At 38.8% G+C, this 13,238-nt stretch overlaps 1 protein-coding gene across 1 annotated transcript; it reads left to right on the top strand.

The window, feature by feature from the left end:
• The first annotated feature begins 9,155 nt into the window (after positions 1-9,155).
• On the top strand, positions 9,156-12,995 carry LOC125817108 (uncharacterized). Its single transcript, XM_049496682.1, has one exon. It carries the CDS (start codon positions 9,156-9,158, stop codon positions 12,993-12,995), a length of 3,840 nt encoding a protein of 1,279 aa, XP_049352639.1.
• The last annotated feature ends 243 nt before the right edge of the window (positions 12,996-13,238 follow it).

The raw sequence follows: 13,238 nt of genomic DNA, 5'->3' as shown, positions 1-13,238 counted from the left end.
ATCGATATAGAATCACTCACTCACGTGAGAAGCATATGAAAAATAAAAGTTTGTTACATATTGTTAGATGTTGTACAAATTAGATAATGACAAGTGTATAGGCTTATTATCTTTGTTTTTTTATTTTTCAGTAGATATACTTGTATATATACATGATATCAGGGATGAATAGAGATTCAGAAATTTTCTCAATCTTCCTCTTTAATTCTTTCATGGTATTAGAGCAGTAGCTCGATCCAAATCAACATCATCCTTTCTGAATCATCAATTCCCTGAGAAATGGGTACAGAAGCAGCTACAACTGTTCTTCCTTCTGATACTTCTTCCAGTGTGGATGGACAATCTGGTCAAGTGATGAACATTGATGTCCATCACCCATACTTCCTTCACAATTCAGATTCACCTAGGATGAATCTAATCACCTCAACTTTTGATGGAAAAGGATTTCCAGGTTGGAGGATATCCATCCTCATTGCCCTGTCTGCCAAGAAGAAACTTGGATTCATCAATGGAACTTGTACTGCACCAAATCCACAAACTCCACAATATGCACAGTGGAGTTGTTGCAATGACATGGTAATATCGTCGTTGTTAAACTCATTGACCAAAGAAATTGCAGATAGTGTAATTTACTCTAAAATAGCAAAAGAATTGTGGGACAGTTTGGAACACATATTTGGTAGGACAAATGGTGCTAAACTATTTCATTTGCAAAAGGAACTATCATGAACTGTTCAAGGAAATTTAGATGTTGCAGGCTATTTCACCAAGTTGAAATGTTTGTGGGATGAACTAGATGCACTAAACAACATGATGTGTTATTCCTGTATGTGTGTTTGTGAGGGAAAATCTAAACTGGTAAAGTCCTTGGAGGATCAACGATTGATACAATTTCTCATGGGTCTCAATGATGTTTATGCCCAAGCTAGGGGAAACATTTTGATGATGAACCCATTGCCTAATATTGACTATGGTTATTCACTCCTTCTACAGGATGAAAATCAAAGGAAAACATATGCAAATAGTTCATTTCCTAATGATGCTATGGGTTTTATGATTAACTCTCAGGGAAGGAATTTTCAAAGATCTGGTAATGTTGTCACAAAAGGGAATTTTCCTCAAGGCAGCTTTACACCATAGAGGAACCCCATTCCTAACTCAAGGGTAGGAAGAGGAAACTACAAGAACAAAGGAAGAAGAAATAAGTATGACCCAAATGTGTCTTGCACACATTGTGGAAAAACTGGACATGTTTATGATGATTGTTACAGGAGAATTGGGTACCCTGATGACTTTGAATTCACTAAGTCTAGAGAGTTTGATCCTTCCAAACAAAAAGGGTTTCAGGGAAGGGCTAATGGGGTTTTCCCAAGTGAGGACAGTGAGGTTCAAAGCATGACACAACAACAGGGAGCACCTAACAACATTTTTTATCACCTCAATAAGGAGCAGCATGCAGCCTTGGTAAAGCAGGTTGCAAGAGACATAAAAATGGAGCAGGGTAGCAGCACAACAGCTGGGTTTAATGTTTCTGCCATTTCTGGTACAGTCCAAAAATACTCTGGTTCATGTTTATCTGTTTTTAATTCCAGCACCTGGATTATTGATTCAGGTGCTTCAGAACATATGTGCTTTGATTCCTAATTTTTCATCTCTTTGACTCCTCTTCTTGTGCCTTTACATATCACACTGCCTAACTCTTTCAGGATCATTGTGACTCATGCAGGAAGTGTCCCTATTTTTCCCAATTTCACTCTTGAGAATGAATTGTTTGTTCCAATTTTCAAATACAATCTACTATCTGTCAATAAATTATGTTCTCAATACACATGTGATCTTCTTTTCACTCCTAGTTGTTGTCTGTTACAGGGCCATTTAATGAAGAACAATCAAGGTTTTGGTGATGTTAGGGATGGTTTATACTTGTTGGAGCATGTCAGTCCTAGGTCTAGAGTTTTATCTAAGGATGTAGTTTCTTTTCCAAAAGGAAGAAATTCCATTTCTCAGCACAATTCTGTTTCTTTTCAAAAATTTGTCAATATAATTCCTAATGTTGATCTCTGGCATGTAAGATTAGGGCATGTGCCTTATTCAGTAATGAAAAAGTTTGATTTTATCAAGTTTTCTCCTAATTCAAATTTTGTTTGTGATGTTTGTCCTAAAGCAAAACAAACCAGACTCCCTTTTCCCCTCAGTCACATCCACTCCACAAAAATCTTTGATATGTTACATATTGATACTTGGGGCCCTTACAAGTCTTCTACCAATAACGGTTTTAGATATATCTTGACTGTGGTTGATGATTACAGTAGGGGAACTTGGACATTCCTAATGACCTCTAAAAGCAATGTTTTTCCTATCCTGAAAGATTTTTTGGCAATGGTTGAAAGACAGTTTCAAACTCAAGTAAAATGCATTAGGTCTGATAATGCAATGGAATTAGGAAAAGGTCATCAGGAAGCTCAATTTCTTAAGTCTCAAGGGATCCTACATCAGACTTCTTGTGTTGCAACACCCCAACAAAATAGGGTTGTTGAGAGAAAGCTTAGACACCTTCTTGAACTTGCTAGGAGTCTTATGTTTCATTCTAATTTACATATATGTTATTGGGGGAATCAATTCTCACAGCCACTCACTTAATTAATAAACTACCTTCCAAAGTTCTTCAAGGCAAGACTCCATATGAACTGCTTTTTGGTCAGCCTCCTTCTTATAAGAACCTTAGAAGCTTTGGTTGCCTGTGCTATGTTTCCACACTTGCACATCACAGATCTAAATTTGAACCAAGGGTTGTGCCTTGTGTTTTTCTAGGGTATCCTACCAATCAAAAAGGATTCAAGGTTTTGCATTTAGCATCTAGAAATATTTTCTCCTCCCGGGATGTACAATTCCATGAACAACATTTTCCTTTCAATTCTGGGGTTTCTCCTACTCCACCCATTTTTTCCTCTTTCCCTTCTGACCTAACTGACCAATTTACTAATCCTCCTCTTTCCTCTCTCATCCCTCATGAAGAACCTCTTCTTTGTTCTTCCCCTGCTCCTTCATTGCATCCTGATTCTACCCCTATTCCTTCTCCTTCTCCCTTTATTCATGCACCCTCTCCCCCTCCTCCTAGGAGATCTGGCAGGGTCACTACTGTGCCTCGTTATTTGCATGACTACATTTGCAACAGCTTAGTTTTGACTGATCTGACTGAGACTTGCTTCATTCACCCTTCTAAACCTACTGCTTTCTCATTTAATTCTCTCTCCTTGCCTAACCAACATCATCTACTATCTCTATCTCAAATCACTGAACCACGTAACTTTGCCCAAGCCTCTCAACATCCAGGTTGGACTGCTGCTATGTAGAAAGAACTAGATGCATTGGTCTCCATCATCGATTTCTTCTACCAAAGAAACGATTGAGGATTTTGAAGAAGAAAGAGGAAAAGGAAAGAACGAAGAATTCAGACAGCCTTGAGGAAACTTAAGTTTTTCTATACTTGTCTGAAAATGACGTGGTCTAATCATAACCTTTCATCAAGAAAGGAAACGGATCAAATATAAGTCGTTGGATCAATCGATATAGAATCATTCACTCACGTGAGAAGCATATGAAGAATAAAAGTTTGTTACATATTGTTAGATGTTGTACTAATTAGATAATGACAAGTGTATAGGCTTATTATCTTTGTTTTTTTATTTTTCAGTAGATATACTTGTATATATACATGATATCAGGGATGAATAGAGATTCAGAAATTTTCCCAATCTTCCTCTTTAATTCTTTCAGCACGACATGAAAACAAAATTGCCTTATCTACAACAACGTTTCACCGTTTCTCCCACAACCAATTCAACAAAAATGATGTCCTAGTTTTTATTACAAAAAATGAATATGTGTGGTAGAAATAACCCAATTAAGATTCCCATTCACAAATATATGCCATTTCTTGAATAGTATCCCAATCTGAAAATCATCCAAACGGCTCTAAGAATTGATATTTAGATTATATAGTTCCCACATCATAATGTGAATTGTTATAAAGCTCATATCAAATAAAACTCACTACCTTATAATCATTATGAAGCTCATTATATCCAAAATCATACTTGAAAAAGAAACCCAGTTATAGCACTAGGTATTTTTTTTATCTTCCCAATTGACAGATTCCATAAAAACAAGTCTTTGTTCTCAATAGCAAAGACAAATCAATTCATTGGTAGAACCTACAACCTCAATAAAGTAATATTTGAAGTTGTTCGTAGGATAATTCGAGTCAATTATCCATTTATAGGTAGAGTGATCTCTTCGCGCATCACATTGTCATAAAGTGAAGAACTAACGAAACAACCCTTAAGATATTTAGGTGAATTAAACTCTAACATAAGCCTATGGCAGGTGTATCCCTTGTTATTAGCAGTTATATTGAGGTGAGACTTGACAAATTTAGGGCTAAATATTAAATCAAGCCATGATTTTGAAACACGCTTGAATTTCACGAGGGATCTTCCTGATAGTTTTAAGAGAATTTTGTTGATGAGATTTGCTGGCAGAAAAGGTAATTCGAAGCTTGAATCTTGAATTGAAGTAGAAGAAAATGGAGCACTACTAGTGTGTTTGCTCTGCTTTGGTTGACGATAGAAGGCTTAATCTCTCTCAGATATCATTTGTGCTACAAAAATTTGAGTTCTTCAGAAAGACAAGGTTTTTGATGTTCTTCTATGAATTATCTCTGAAAATACTTCCTAATTACACAGAAGAACATCAAAAACCTTGTTGACTTCTCGAAGAGCTCAAATTTCTGCAACACAAATAGAATCTATGAGATGAGGACTCTCATCGACAACCAAAGCAGAGCAAACCCACTAGTAGTGCTCCATTTTCTTCTTCTTCAGTTCAAGATTCAAGCTTCGAATTACCTTTTCTGCCAGCAAATCTCATCTACAAAATCCTCTTAAAACTATCAGTAAAATCCCTCATGAAAATTAAGGGATTTTAAAAATCCCGGCTTCGTTTAATCTCTTGCCTTTTAATTTGTCAAGTCCCATATCAGCATATCTGCTAATAACAAGGGTTACACTTGTCATAGGCTTATTATTTAATCCACCTAATATCTTAAGGATTGTTCGGTTAGTTCTGTAATCATTTAAAATTTATTTAAATATAAATTTATTAAATGATTCGGATTATATTAAATTCATGAATATATTAGTCCAAATAAATATTATGGATTAATATAATTGATTTAATTATTTAAATTCAATAAATATGAATTTAATTAAAGCCCGTTCCATAAAGCCCATATGCCACGTCACTTAAATCTAATTGGCCGAAAGGAGTCCTCTTCTAATCACAAATCCTCTATTTTAAAACTATAAATAGGGGTCTTCATAAATCAGAAAAGGGAACCAAGAATTTTAACAAGAAGCTAGAGAAAGCTCGTGGATCAAAAGCTGCAGATTTCTCTACAAGTTCAAGAGTTCAAGAATTCAAGCATTCAAGTTTCAAGAACATTCAAGATCAAGAACGATAAAGATCAAGAACGATCAAGATCAAGACCGCCGGATTCAAGATCAAGCTCGAAGCCCTTGGATTCAACTAGAAGTCAAGATCAAGATAAAGTTCAAGTTCAAGATCAAGAGAAAGTTCCAAATCAAGTCCAAATCCAAGTCCAAGTTCAAGATCAAGATCAAGATAGAGATCAAGATCGAGATAAATCTCAAGTTCTAGATCAAGCTCAAGAGCCCTTGAATTATATTTGAAAAGGCGAATTCAGAGGAATAATAGAGATTGTAACACTCGCACTTTGAAATAATAAATACGATTGTTGCTATAATTTTCCGTTCTTGATTATTGTTTTCTCGACGCGAATTTTATTGTCTACAAATTCTGGCACGCCCAGTGGGACAATCTCTACCTCTCATCTCAACTTTTCAAGCATCAAAGAATATCGAGATGACTTCTATGAAGTAATACTCCCGATCAACTGCCTCTAAGGCTACTAGCTCCAAGTTCTCTAATGAAGTTGAAGGCATTTTGGGTGTTACCTTTGGAAGTTTCGGAGCTGTTACGAGAAGCAAGGCTGCTACACTAGGACAACAAACACTTCAAGTGTCATCCGCATCAACTCCAGTTTTTGGGTCTACTACTCCAAAAATATCAAGTATCCCCGCAAACGCTTTAGAACGAGGAAGCAGTGTTGCTGAAAAGATCAAGAAGACATTGGCTCTCCTTGAGCAATCTGGTTCCAAGAACTCTACCACAAGGGAGAGCTATGATTCAACGAACGAGTCACCTCCACGTGCATCGCGTAATGTGAGTCCACTGAAGATCAACTTACGCGACAATCCATGCTACTCTCCTACATCTCCAATGATCATGCAAACAATGGTGGCTGTTGCTTCTTCCTCTGAGGAACAATTCGCAAATCTGACGAAGTTGGTTGAAGGATTGACAAAACATGTACAACACCAAGAGTCTAGAATCGATAAGTTGATGGATCGAATGGAAGGATTTTTAGATGGAGAAGCGAGTCATGCGCCCGGAAAATGTGTTGAAGTTCAAGAGATTGGAGATCCTGCAAAGAAAGCACCGATTGTTAATGAGATGCCAGTTTCTTCTGAAGGAATGATCCCACTCGATCGCTTGAAGGAGTTCATTGAAGGCACTATCAAAGATAAGTATGAAGTCTCCACCAAGTCTTCTCATATGTATGCCAAGCCATACACTGCAAGAATTGATAACTTAAAAATGTCTGCTGGTTATCAACCCCCCAAATTTCAACAATTTGAGGGTAGAGGAAATCCAAAGCAACATGTTGCACACTTTGTGGAGACATGTAATAATGCTGGAACATATGGAGACTATCTTGTCAAGCAGTTTGTCTGGTCTCTAAAAGGAAATGCCTTTGATTGGTATACAGATCTTGAGCCCAATTCTATTGATAGTTGGGAACAACTAGAGCACGAGTTTCTCAATCGATTCTATAGCACGAGGCGTACTGTAAGCATGGTAGAACTTACGAATACTCGCCAAAGGAAGGATGAACCAGCCATAGACTTCATAAATCGATGGAGGAACGCGAGCCTGAATTGCAAGGATAGGCTTAGTGAAGCTTCTGCAATAGAAATGTGTATCCAAGGGATGCACTGGGAGCTTCTTTATATCTTACAAGGAATAAAACCAAAATCCTTTGAAGATCTAGCTACTCGTGCTCATGATATGGAATTGAGCATGTCCTCTGCAGGAAAGGATATGACGTTTGCGCATGACCCTCGCAAAGGAAGAGACAAGCAGGAACCTAAGAGATGGAGCAAATTTGTGCCCAAGAACGACAACAAAGAGTCAATGAATGTTAATGTGTCACCTGTAAAGTTCACTACGAAGGAAGGGAAGAAGCAAAGTGTGAGAACAAATTCTCAAGCACGTTCAGACCAAAAATCAATCCTAAGGGAAATGCAAGAAAAGGAATGCCCCTTCTTGGATTCTGACGTTTCTGATATTTTCGATGAGATACTTGAATTAAAGCTCATTGAGTTGCCAGAGATGAAGCGGCCTGATGAAGTTGGAAAAGTTGATGACCCAAATTATTGCAAATATCATAGACTTGTGAGTCATCCTCTTGAAAAATGTTTTGTCTTCAAGGATAGAGTGATGCGATTGGTTAGAGAAAAGAAGATTGTCCTTGATGATGAGAAAGCTAGTTCTAATCAAATCTCCATCACATTCGGCTCGCTCGATCCGATCCAAATACATATCGCTAAAAAGCACGAAGAAGAGTTATTGGAACTAGACAAATCTCAAGTTGATATAGATGGTGATGAAGGCTGGATTCTTGTGACTAGGCGAAGACGCAACAAGTCAAGCTTACAAAAAGACTCATGTGAGAAACCAAGTAGAAAGAAAATGGTGAAGAAACCGGTGAAGCAGAAATCAATCAAGCGCCCAAAGAAGGCGAAGGTAGAAGTGCATCACTACCAGAAACCCCGACATCCTGTAACTCTAGAAGAATTCTTACCAAGTTGGTTGCGCACAAAGTCTACTCAAGAAAATGTTGAGGCATCATGTTTTAATGCTGATAAAGAAGAAACAATGAAGGTGTCTCCAACTGACAGAGAAGGAACAACGAGAGAATCCTCACCAAAAGTGTCTCCTAGTGGCGAAGAAAAAGCAACAAGGGAAATCTCGTCAATGATAGCTCCTTCATCTTCTGAAAAGCCTATTGAACCTTCTTCCCAAGAAGTTTATACATGTGATACAAAAATCACATTCACAGATAACGATCTTCTGTTTGGTGAAACACTACACAATCGTCCTTTGTATATGGTGGGTCACGTGCTAGAGAAGAAGATAAATAGAATCTTAATAGATGAAGGATCTGGAGTCAACATTTTGCCTATCCACACATTGAAGGAACTTGGCATCACAACTGGAGAACTTAGTGAAAGTCGTCTGTTGATACAAGGATTTAATCAAGGGGGGCAGAGGTCCATAGGCTCTATTAAATTAGAGATCCACATGGAAGATTTGCGATCAAGCGCATGGATGCATGTGATCGACGCAAAGACGTCATACAATATATTACTTGGCAGGCCTTGGGTACATGAGAATAGAATTGTCTCATCTTCTTACTATCAATGTTTGAAATATCTTGAAGATGGAATTGAAAGGAAGATAGTTGCAGATGATAACCCTTTCACCGAAGTTGAGACACATTTTGCCGATGCGAAATTCTATTTGAAAAGTTATGTTGTTAAAGGGTCCAAGTCTAATGATGTAAAACCAATCATGTCCGATAAGGTCATAAGCAAAAGAATCGATGTAGCTGTTGAAAAGGTAAAAATTGACCCTAAAGAACCTTGTCCCAATCTTAATGAAGGGAAGATCATGTCTTCGAAGAAAAAGCTGACTTCTGGACTTCGCTATGTTCCAAAAGTAAAAAAAGAAGAAGATCAATCATCTAACCTTCAAGAAAATGCATTGAGAGGGTTAACTCTTCCTATAAGACGGATTGATGCAATAAACTTGCCTCCGAAGCTGCAAGGAAAGTCAATCGCTCAAAATCAAGTGCGAGATATGACACTCCCCACAATTCGCACAAGAGAAGGTTTTGACCCAATGCTTACAAGTTATTTGTGAAGGCTGGGTACAACCCTAATGAGCCATCAATGTTAGGGAAACTTCCATCAGAAGATACAACTAGGCAAGCACGTGAAGGCCTAGGCTATAGCCAACCGTCGCCAATTCGCATTTCCATAAGAAGGGCAAGCAATAACCATATAACTTTTGAAGATGATGACGCTACTCCCAACAAAAAGCCTTCCGTCTTTGATCGACTTAGAGAATCGCCTGCAAGAACCTCTGTGTTTGAGAGGTTAGGTCCATTGAAGAAAAACAAGAATATGAGAAGTTATTTAAAAGTTACAACGCCTGCTTCACATTTGATTCGAAAGGATTTCAAAAGTTTGATTCCTTCTAGAATGAGGCGGCGGGTGGAACTTGTGGTTTCGTGTAAAGAAGAGCTCAAGGCAAAGGCTCACACTGTGGTTTACACCAAGGAGCGCAAGGAAGATGAAGAAAGTGTAGGCTCCTCAAATCATGTTACAATCCAGAATGAGCACGATTCTTTGTCACAAATGAAGATTGATGAAGAGTTAGAAGATGTTGTCTGGTGTTGTTATATATCTGTCAATGACAATGATCCGTTAGAAGAGGAAGATGCTAGAGATGCTCCACCGGAACTTGAAGAAGGAGTAAAGACCACAATAGATCCTTTGAAAGAAGTTAACCTTGGCACTGATGAAGACCCAAGGCCGACTTACTTGAGTGCCTTTCTAGAAGTTGATGAAGAAATCGCTTATATGAATATACTCAAAGAATATAGGGATGTCTTCGTTTGGAGTTATAAAGAAATGCCTGGATTGAATCCTAAAGTAGCGGTCCACCAGTTGGCAGTCAAAAATGGTTCCCGTCCCATTAAGCAAGCTCAAAGACGCTTTAGGCCAGACTTGGTTCCATTGATAGAAAATGAAGTTAATAAACTCATTGAGGCAGGCTTTATTCGTGAGGTTAAATATCCTACATGGATTTCAAGTATTGTTCCTGTGAAGAAGAAGAATGGTCAAATTCGAGTATGTGTTGACTTTAGAGATCTTAATAATGCATGCCCTAAAGATGAGTTTCCTCTTCCCATTCCAGAGCTGATGATTGATGCCACCACTGGATATGAGGCAATGTCGTTCATGGACGGTTCTTCTGGCTATAATCAAATCCGCATGGCTCCAAAGGATGAAGAACTCACCGCATTTCGCACACCTACGGGTATTTATTGCTACAAAGTGATGCCATTTGGTTTAAAGAATGCTGGTGCTACATATCAAAGGGCTATGCAAAATATATTTGATGACTTGCTTCATAAAAATGTTGAATGTTATGTTGATGACCTGGTGGTAAAATCCATAAAGAGGAGTGATCATTTGAAAGACTTAAGAATGGTGTTTGAGCTGCTTCGAAGATATCAACTAAGGATGAATCCATTGAAGTGTGCCTTTGGAGTTACTTCTGAAAAGTTCCTTGGCTTCATTGTGAGACATCGAGGAATTGAAATTGATCAAGCCAAAGTTGATGCAATATTGAAGATGCCTGCACCTCAAAACATTCATGAGTTAAAAAGTCTCCAAGGAAAGCTAGCCTACTTGAGGAGGTTCATCTCAAACCTAGCAGGACGATGCCAACCATTCGGTCATCTCATGAAGAAGGGCGCCCCTTTTAATTGGGACGAAACATGTAGCGACGCCTTTAAAAGTATCAAGTCATATCTAGCAAAACCTCCAGTTTTGGCAGCCCCTATACCTGGAAAGCCATTGATACTCTACATTGCGGCACAAGAAAGGTCCGTAGGAGCCCTGTTAGCTCAAGAGAATAGTGAAGGCAAAGAAAACTCTCTTTACTACTTGAGTAGAACGATGACACCAAATGAGCTGAACTATTCACCGATTGAAAAATTATGCTTGGCGCTAGTCTTCTCAATTCAAAAGATGAAGCATTATTTTCAAGCACATGTTGTTCGTCTTATTTCTAGAGCAAATCCCATCAAGTTTGTTATGTCGAAACCTGTCCTTAGTGACCGACTAGCAAGATGGTACCTCCAATTCCAACAGTTTGAGATCGTGTACATCCCTCAAAAAGCTGTGAAAGGACAAGCATTGGCGGATTTCTTGGCAGACCATCCGATACCGAATGATTGGGATTTAACTGATGAGCTTCCTGATGAAGATGCAATGTTAATTGAAGTTCTACCTCCTTGGAAAATGTACTTTGATGGAGCTGCACATCGTGGCGGAGCTGGTGCTGGTGTAGTGTTCATTACTTCACAAGAAGAGATCCTACCATTCTCATTTTCTTTGAAGCAATGTTGCTCCAATAATGTCGCTGAATACCAAGCGTTGATACTTGGACTTGAGATGGCCGTTGACATGAAGCAATTAAACTTACAAGTCTTTGGTAACTCTCAGTTGGTGATCAACCAACTCTTGGGAAGTTATGAGGTGAAGAAGCCTGAATTGCGTCCTTATCATGATTATGCTCAAAAGTTGATAGGATGGCTTGGAGATGTAACCCTTCAACATGTGCGTAGAACGGAGAATAAGAAAGCTGATGCATTGGCTGCTCTAGCTTCAACACTAACCCTTCCTGGTCAGACGCAAGTGACTATTTGTCAAAAATGGATAGTACCACCGCCAAATGAGGAAGAATGTATAGAAAATGAGTTTAATCATTTCGTCGCCGTTTCTGAAGCCGCGAAGGAAGAGTGGAGACAACCCATTATTGACTACATGTGTTATGGGATACTTCCAGAAGATCCAAAGAGAAGGACTGACATTCGTCGTCGTGCACCTCGCTTCCTTTATTACAAGGACACATTATATAGAAGATCATTTGAGGGTGTACTATTACGATGTTTGGGAGAGGAAGAAGCAATTCAAGCTTTACAAGAAGCACACTCGGGAGTGTGTGGATCACATCAATCTGGACCAAAACTCCACTTTCACATAAAGAGGATGGGGTATTATTGGCCAACCATGGTGAAGGATTGCTTAGATTATGCTCGGAGGTGCGATGCTTGTCAATTTCATGCGAATTTTATACATCAGCCGCCCGAAGTATTGCACCCAACTATTGCATCTTGGCCATTTGACGCTTGGGGATTGGATGTTGTGGGACCATTACCAAAATCTTCTGGTGGACACTTGTACATCTTGGCTGCAACAGATTACTTCTCAAAATGGGCTGAAGCTGTCGCTCTTAAAGAAGTGAAGAAAGAGAATGTTGCAAATTTTATCCGAGTGAATATCATATATCGCTTTGGCATCCCTCGCTACATTATAACAGACAATGGCAAGCCATTTGATAATAAGTTAATGAACAAAATTTGTGATCTCTTTAACTTCAAGCAGCGTAAATCTTCTATGTATCATGCTGCCGCCAATGGTCTTGCTGAAGCATTTAATAAAACTCTATGCAACCTCCTCAAGAAAGTTGTCTCCAAGTCCAAACGAGATTGGCATGAAAGAATGGAAGAAGCTTTGTGGGCATATAGAACGACATACCGCACTCCAACTCAAGCAACACCATATTCACTTGCTTTCGGAGTTGAAGCAGTCCTGCCACTCGAGCGTCAAATACCTTCCTTAAGACTTGCTATTCAAGAAGGGCTCACTGAAGAAGAAAATGCTCGACTGCGTCTTGCTGAGTTAGAAGCACTTGATGAAAAGAGGCTAGAAGCCCAACAAAACCTTGAATGTTATCAAGCTCGTCTATCTCGTGCTTTCAATAAGAAAGTTCGCTTGAGGTGTTTTCAAGTTGGAGACCAAGTTCTCGCAGTAAGAAGACCCATCATTACTTCGCACAAGTCTGGGGCAAATTTACCTCAAAGTAGGATGGACCATATGTCGTACAAGAAGCATATTCTCATGGTGCTTACAAGCTTGTTGATGCAGATGGCGTAAGGATTGGTCCTATTAATGCAAAATTCCTAAAGAGGTACTACCCTTGAAGTAAGATGATGCTCTTTAAGGTACGAGCCTAAACTGCATGTCACTCCTGGCCCGCAAGAGTATAAACTGTGTACGGCACATAAAAAATAAAAAAAAATCACTCAATCCCCCAGAACTACGTTGTGACTTGATCCTCTTTACTGAGGTACGTAGGCGCTTAGAATATATCCTAAGTTCAGTTGCATGAGTGTAAAA

This window comes from Solanum verrucosum, unplaced genomic scaffold (genome assembly GCF_900185275.1).
Source record: "Solanum verrucosum unplaced genomic scaffold, falcon-dt-bn FXZP01000094.1, whole genome shotgun sequence".
Taxonomy (NCBI): domain Eukaryota; kingdom Viridiplantae; phylum Streptophyta; class Magnoliopsida; order Solanales; family Solanaceae; genus Solanum; species Solanum verrucosum.
Note: the sequence above shows the minus strand (reverse complement) of the source record. Positions and strands in the feature narration are given on the sequence as shown.

What these genes read in the sequence shown, in the direction of transcription:
- LOC125817108 (XM_049496682.1), top strand. Translation starts at nt 9,156, where the DNA reads ATGTTAGGGAAACTTCCATCAGAAGATACAACTAGGCAAGCACGTGAA.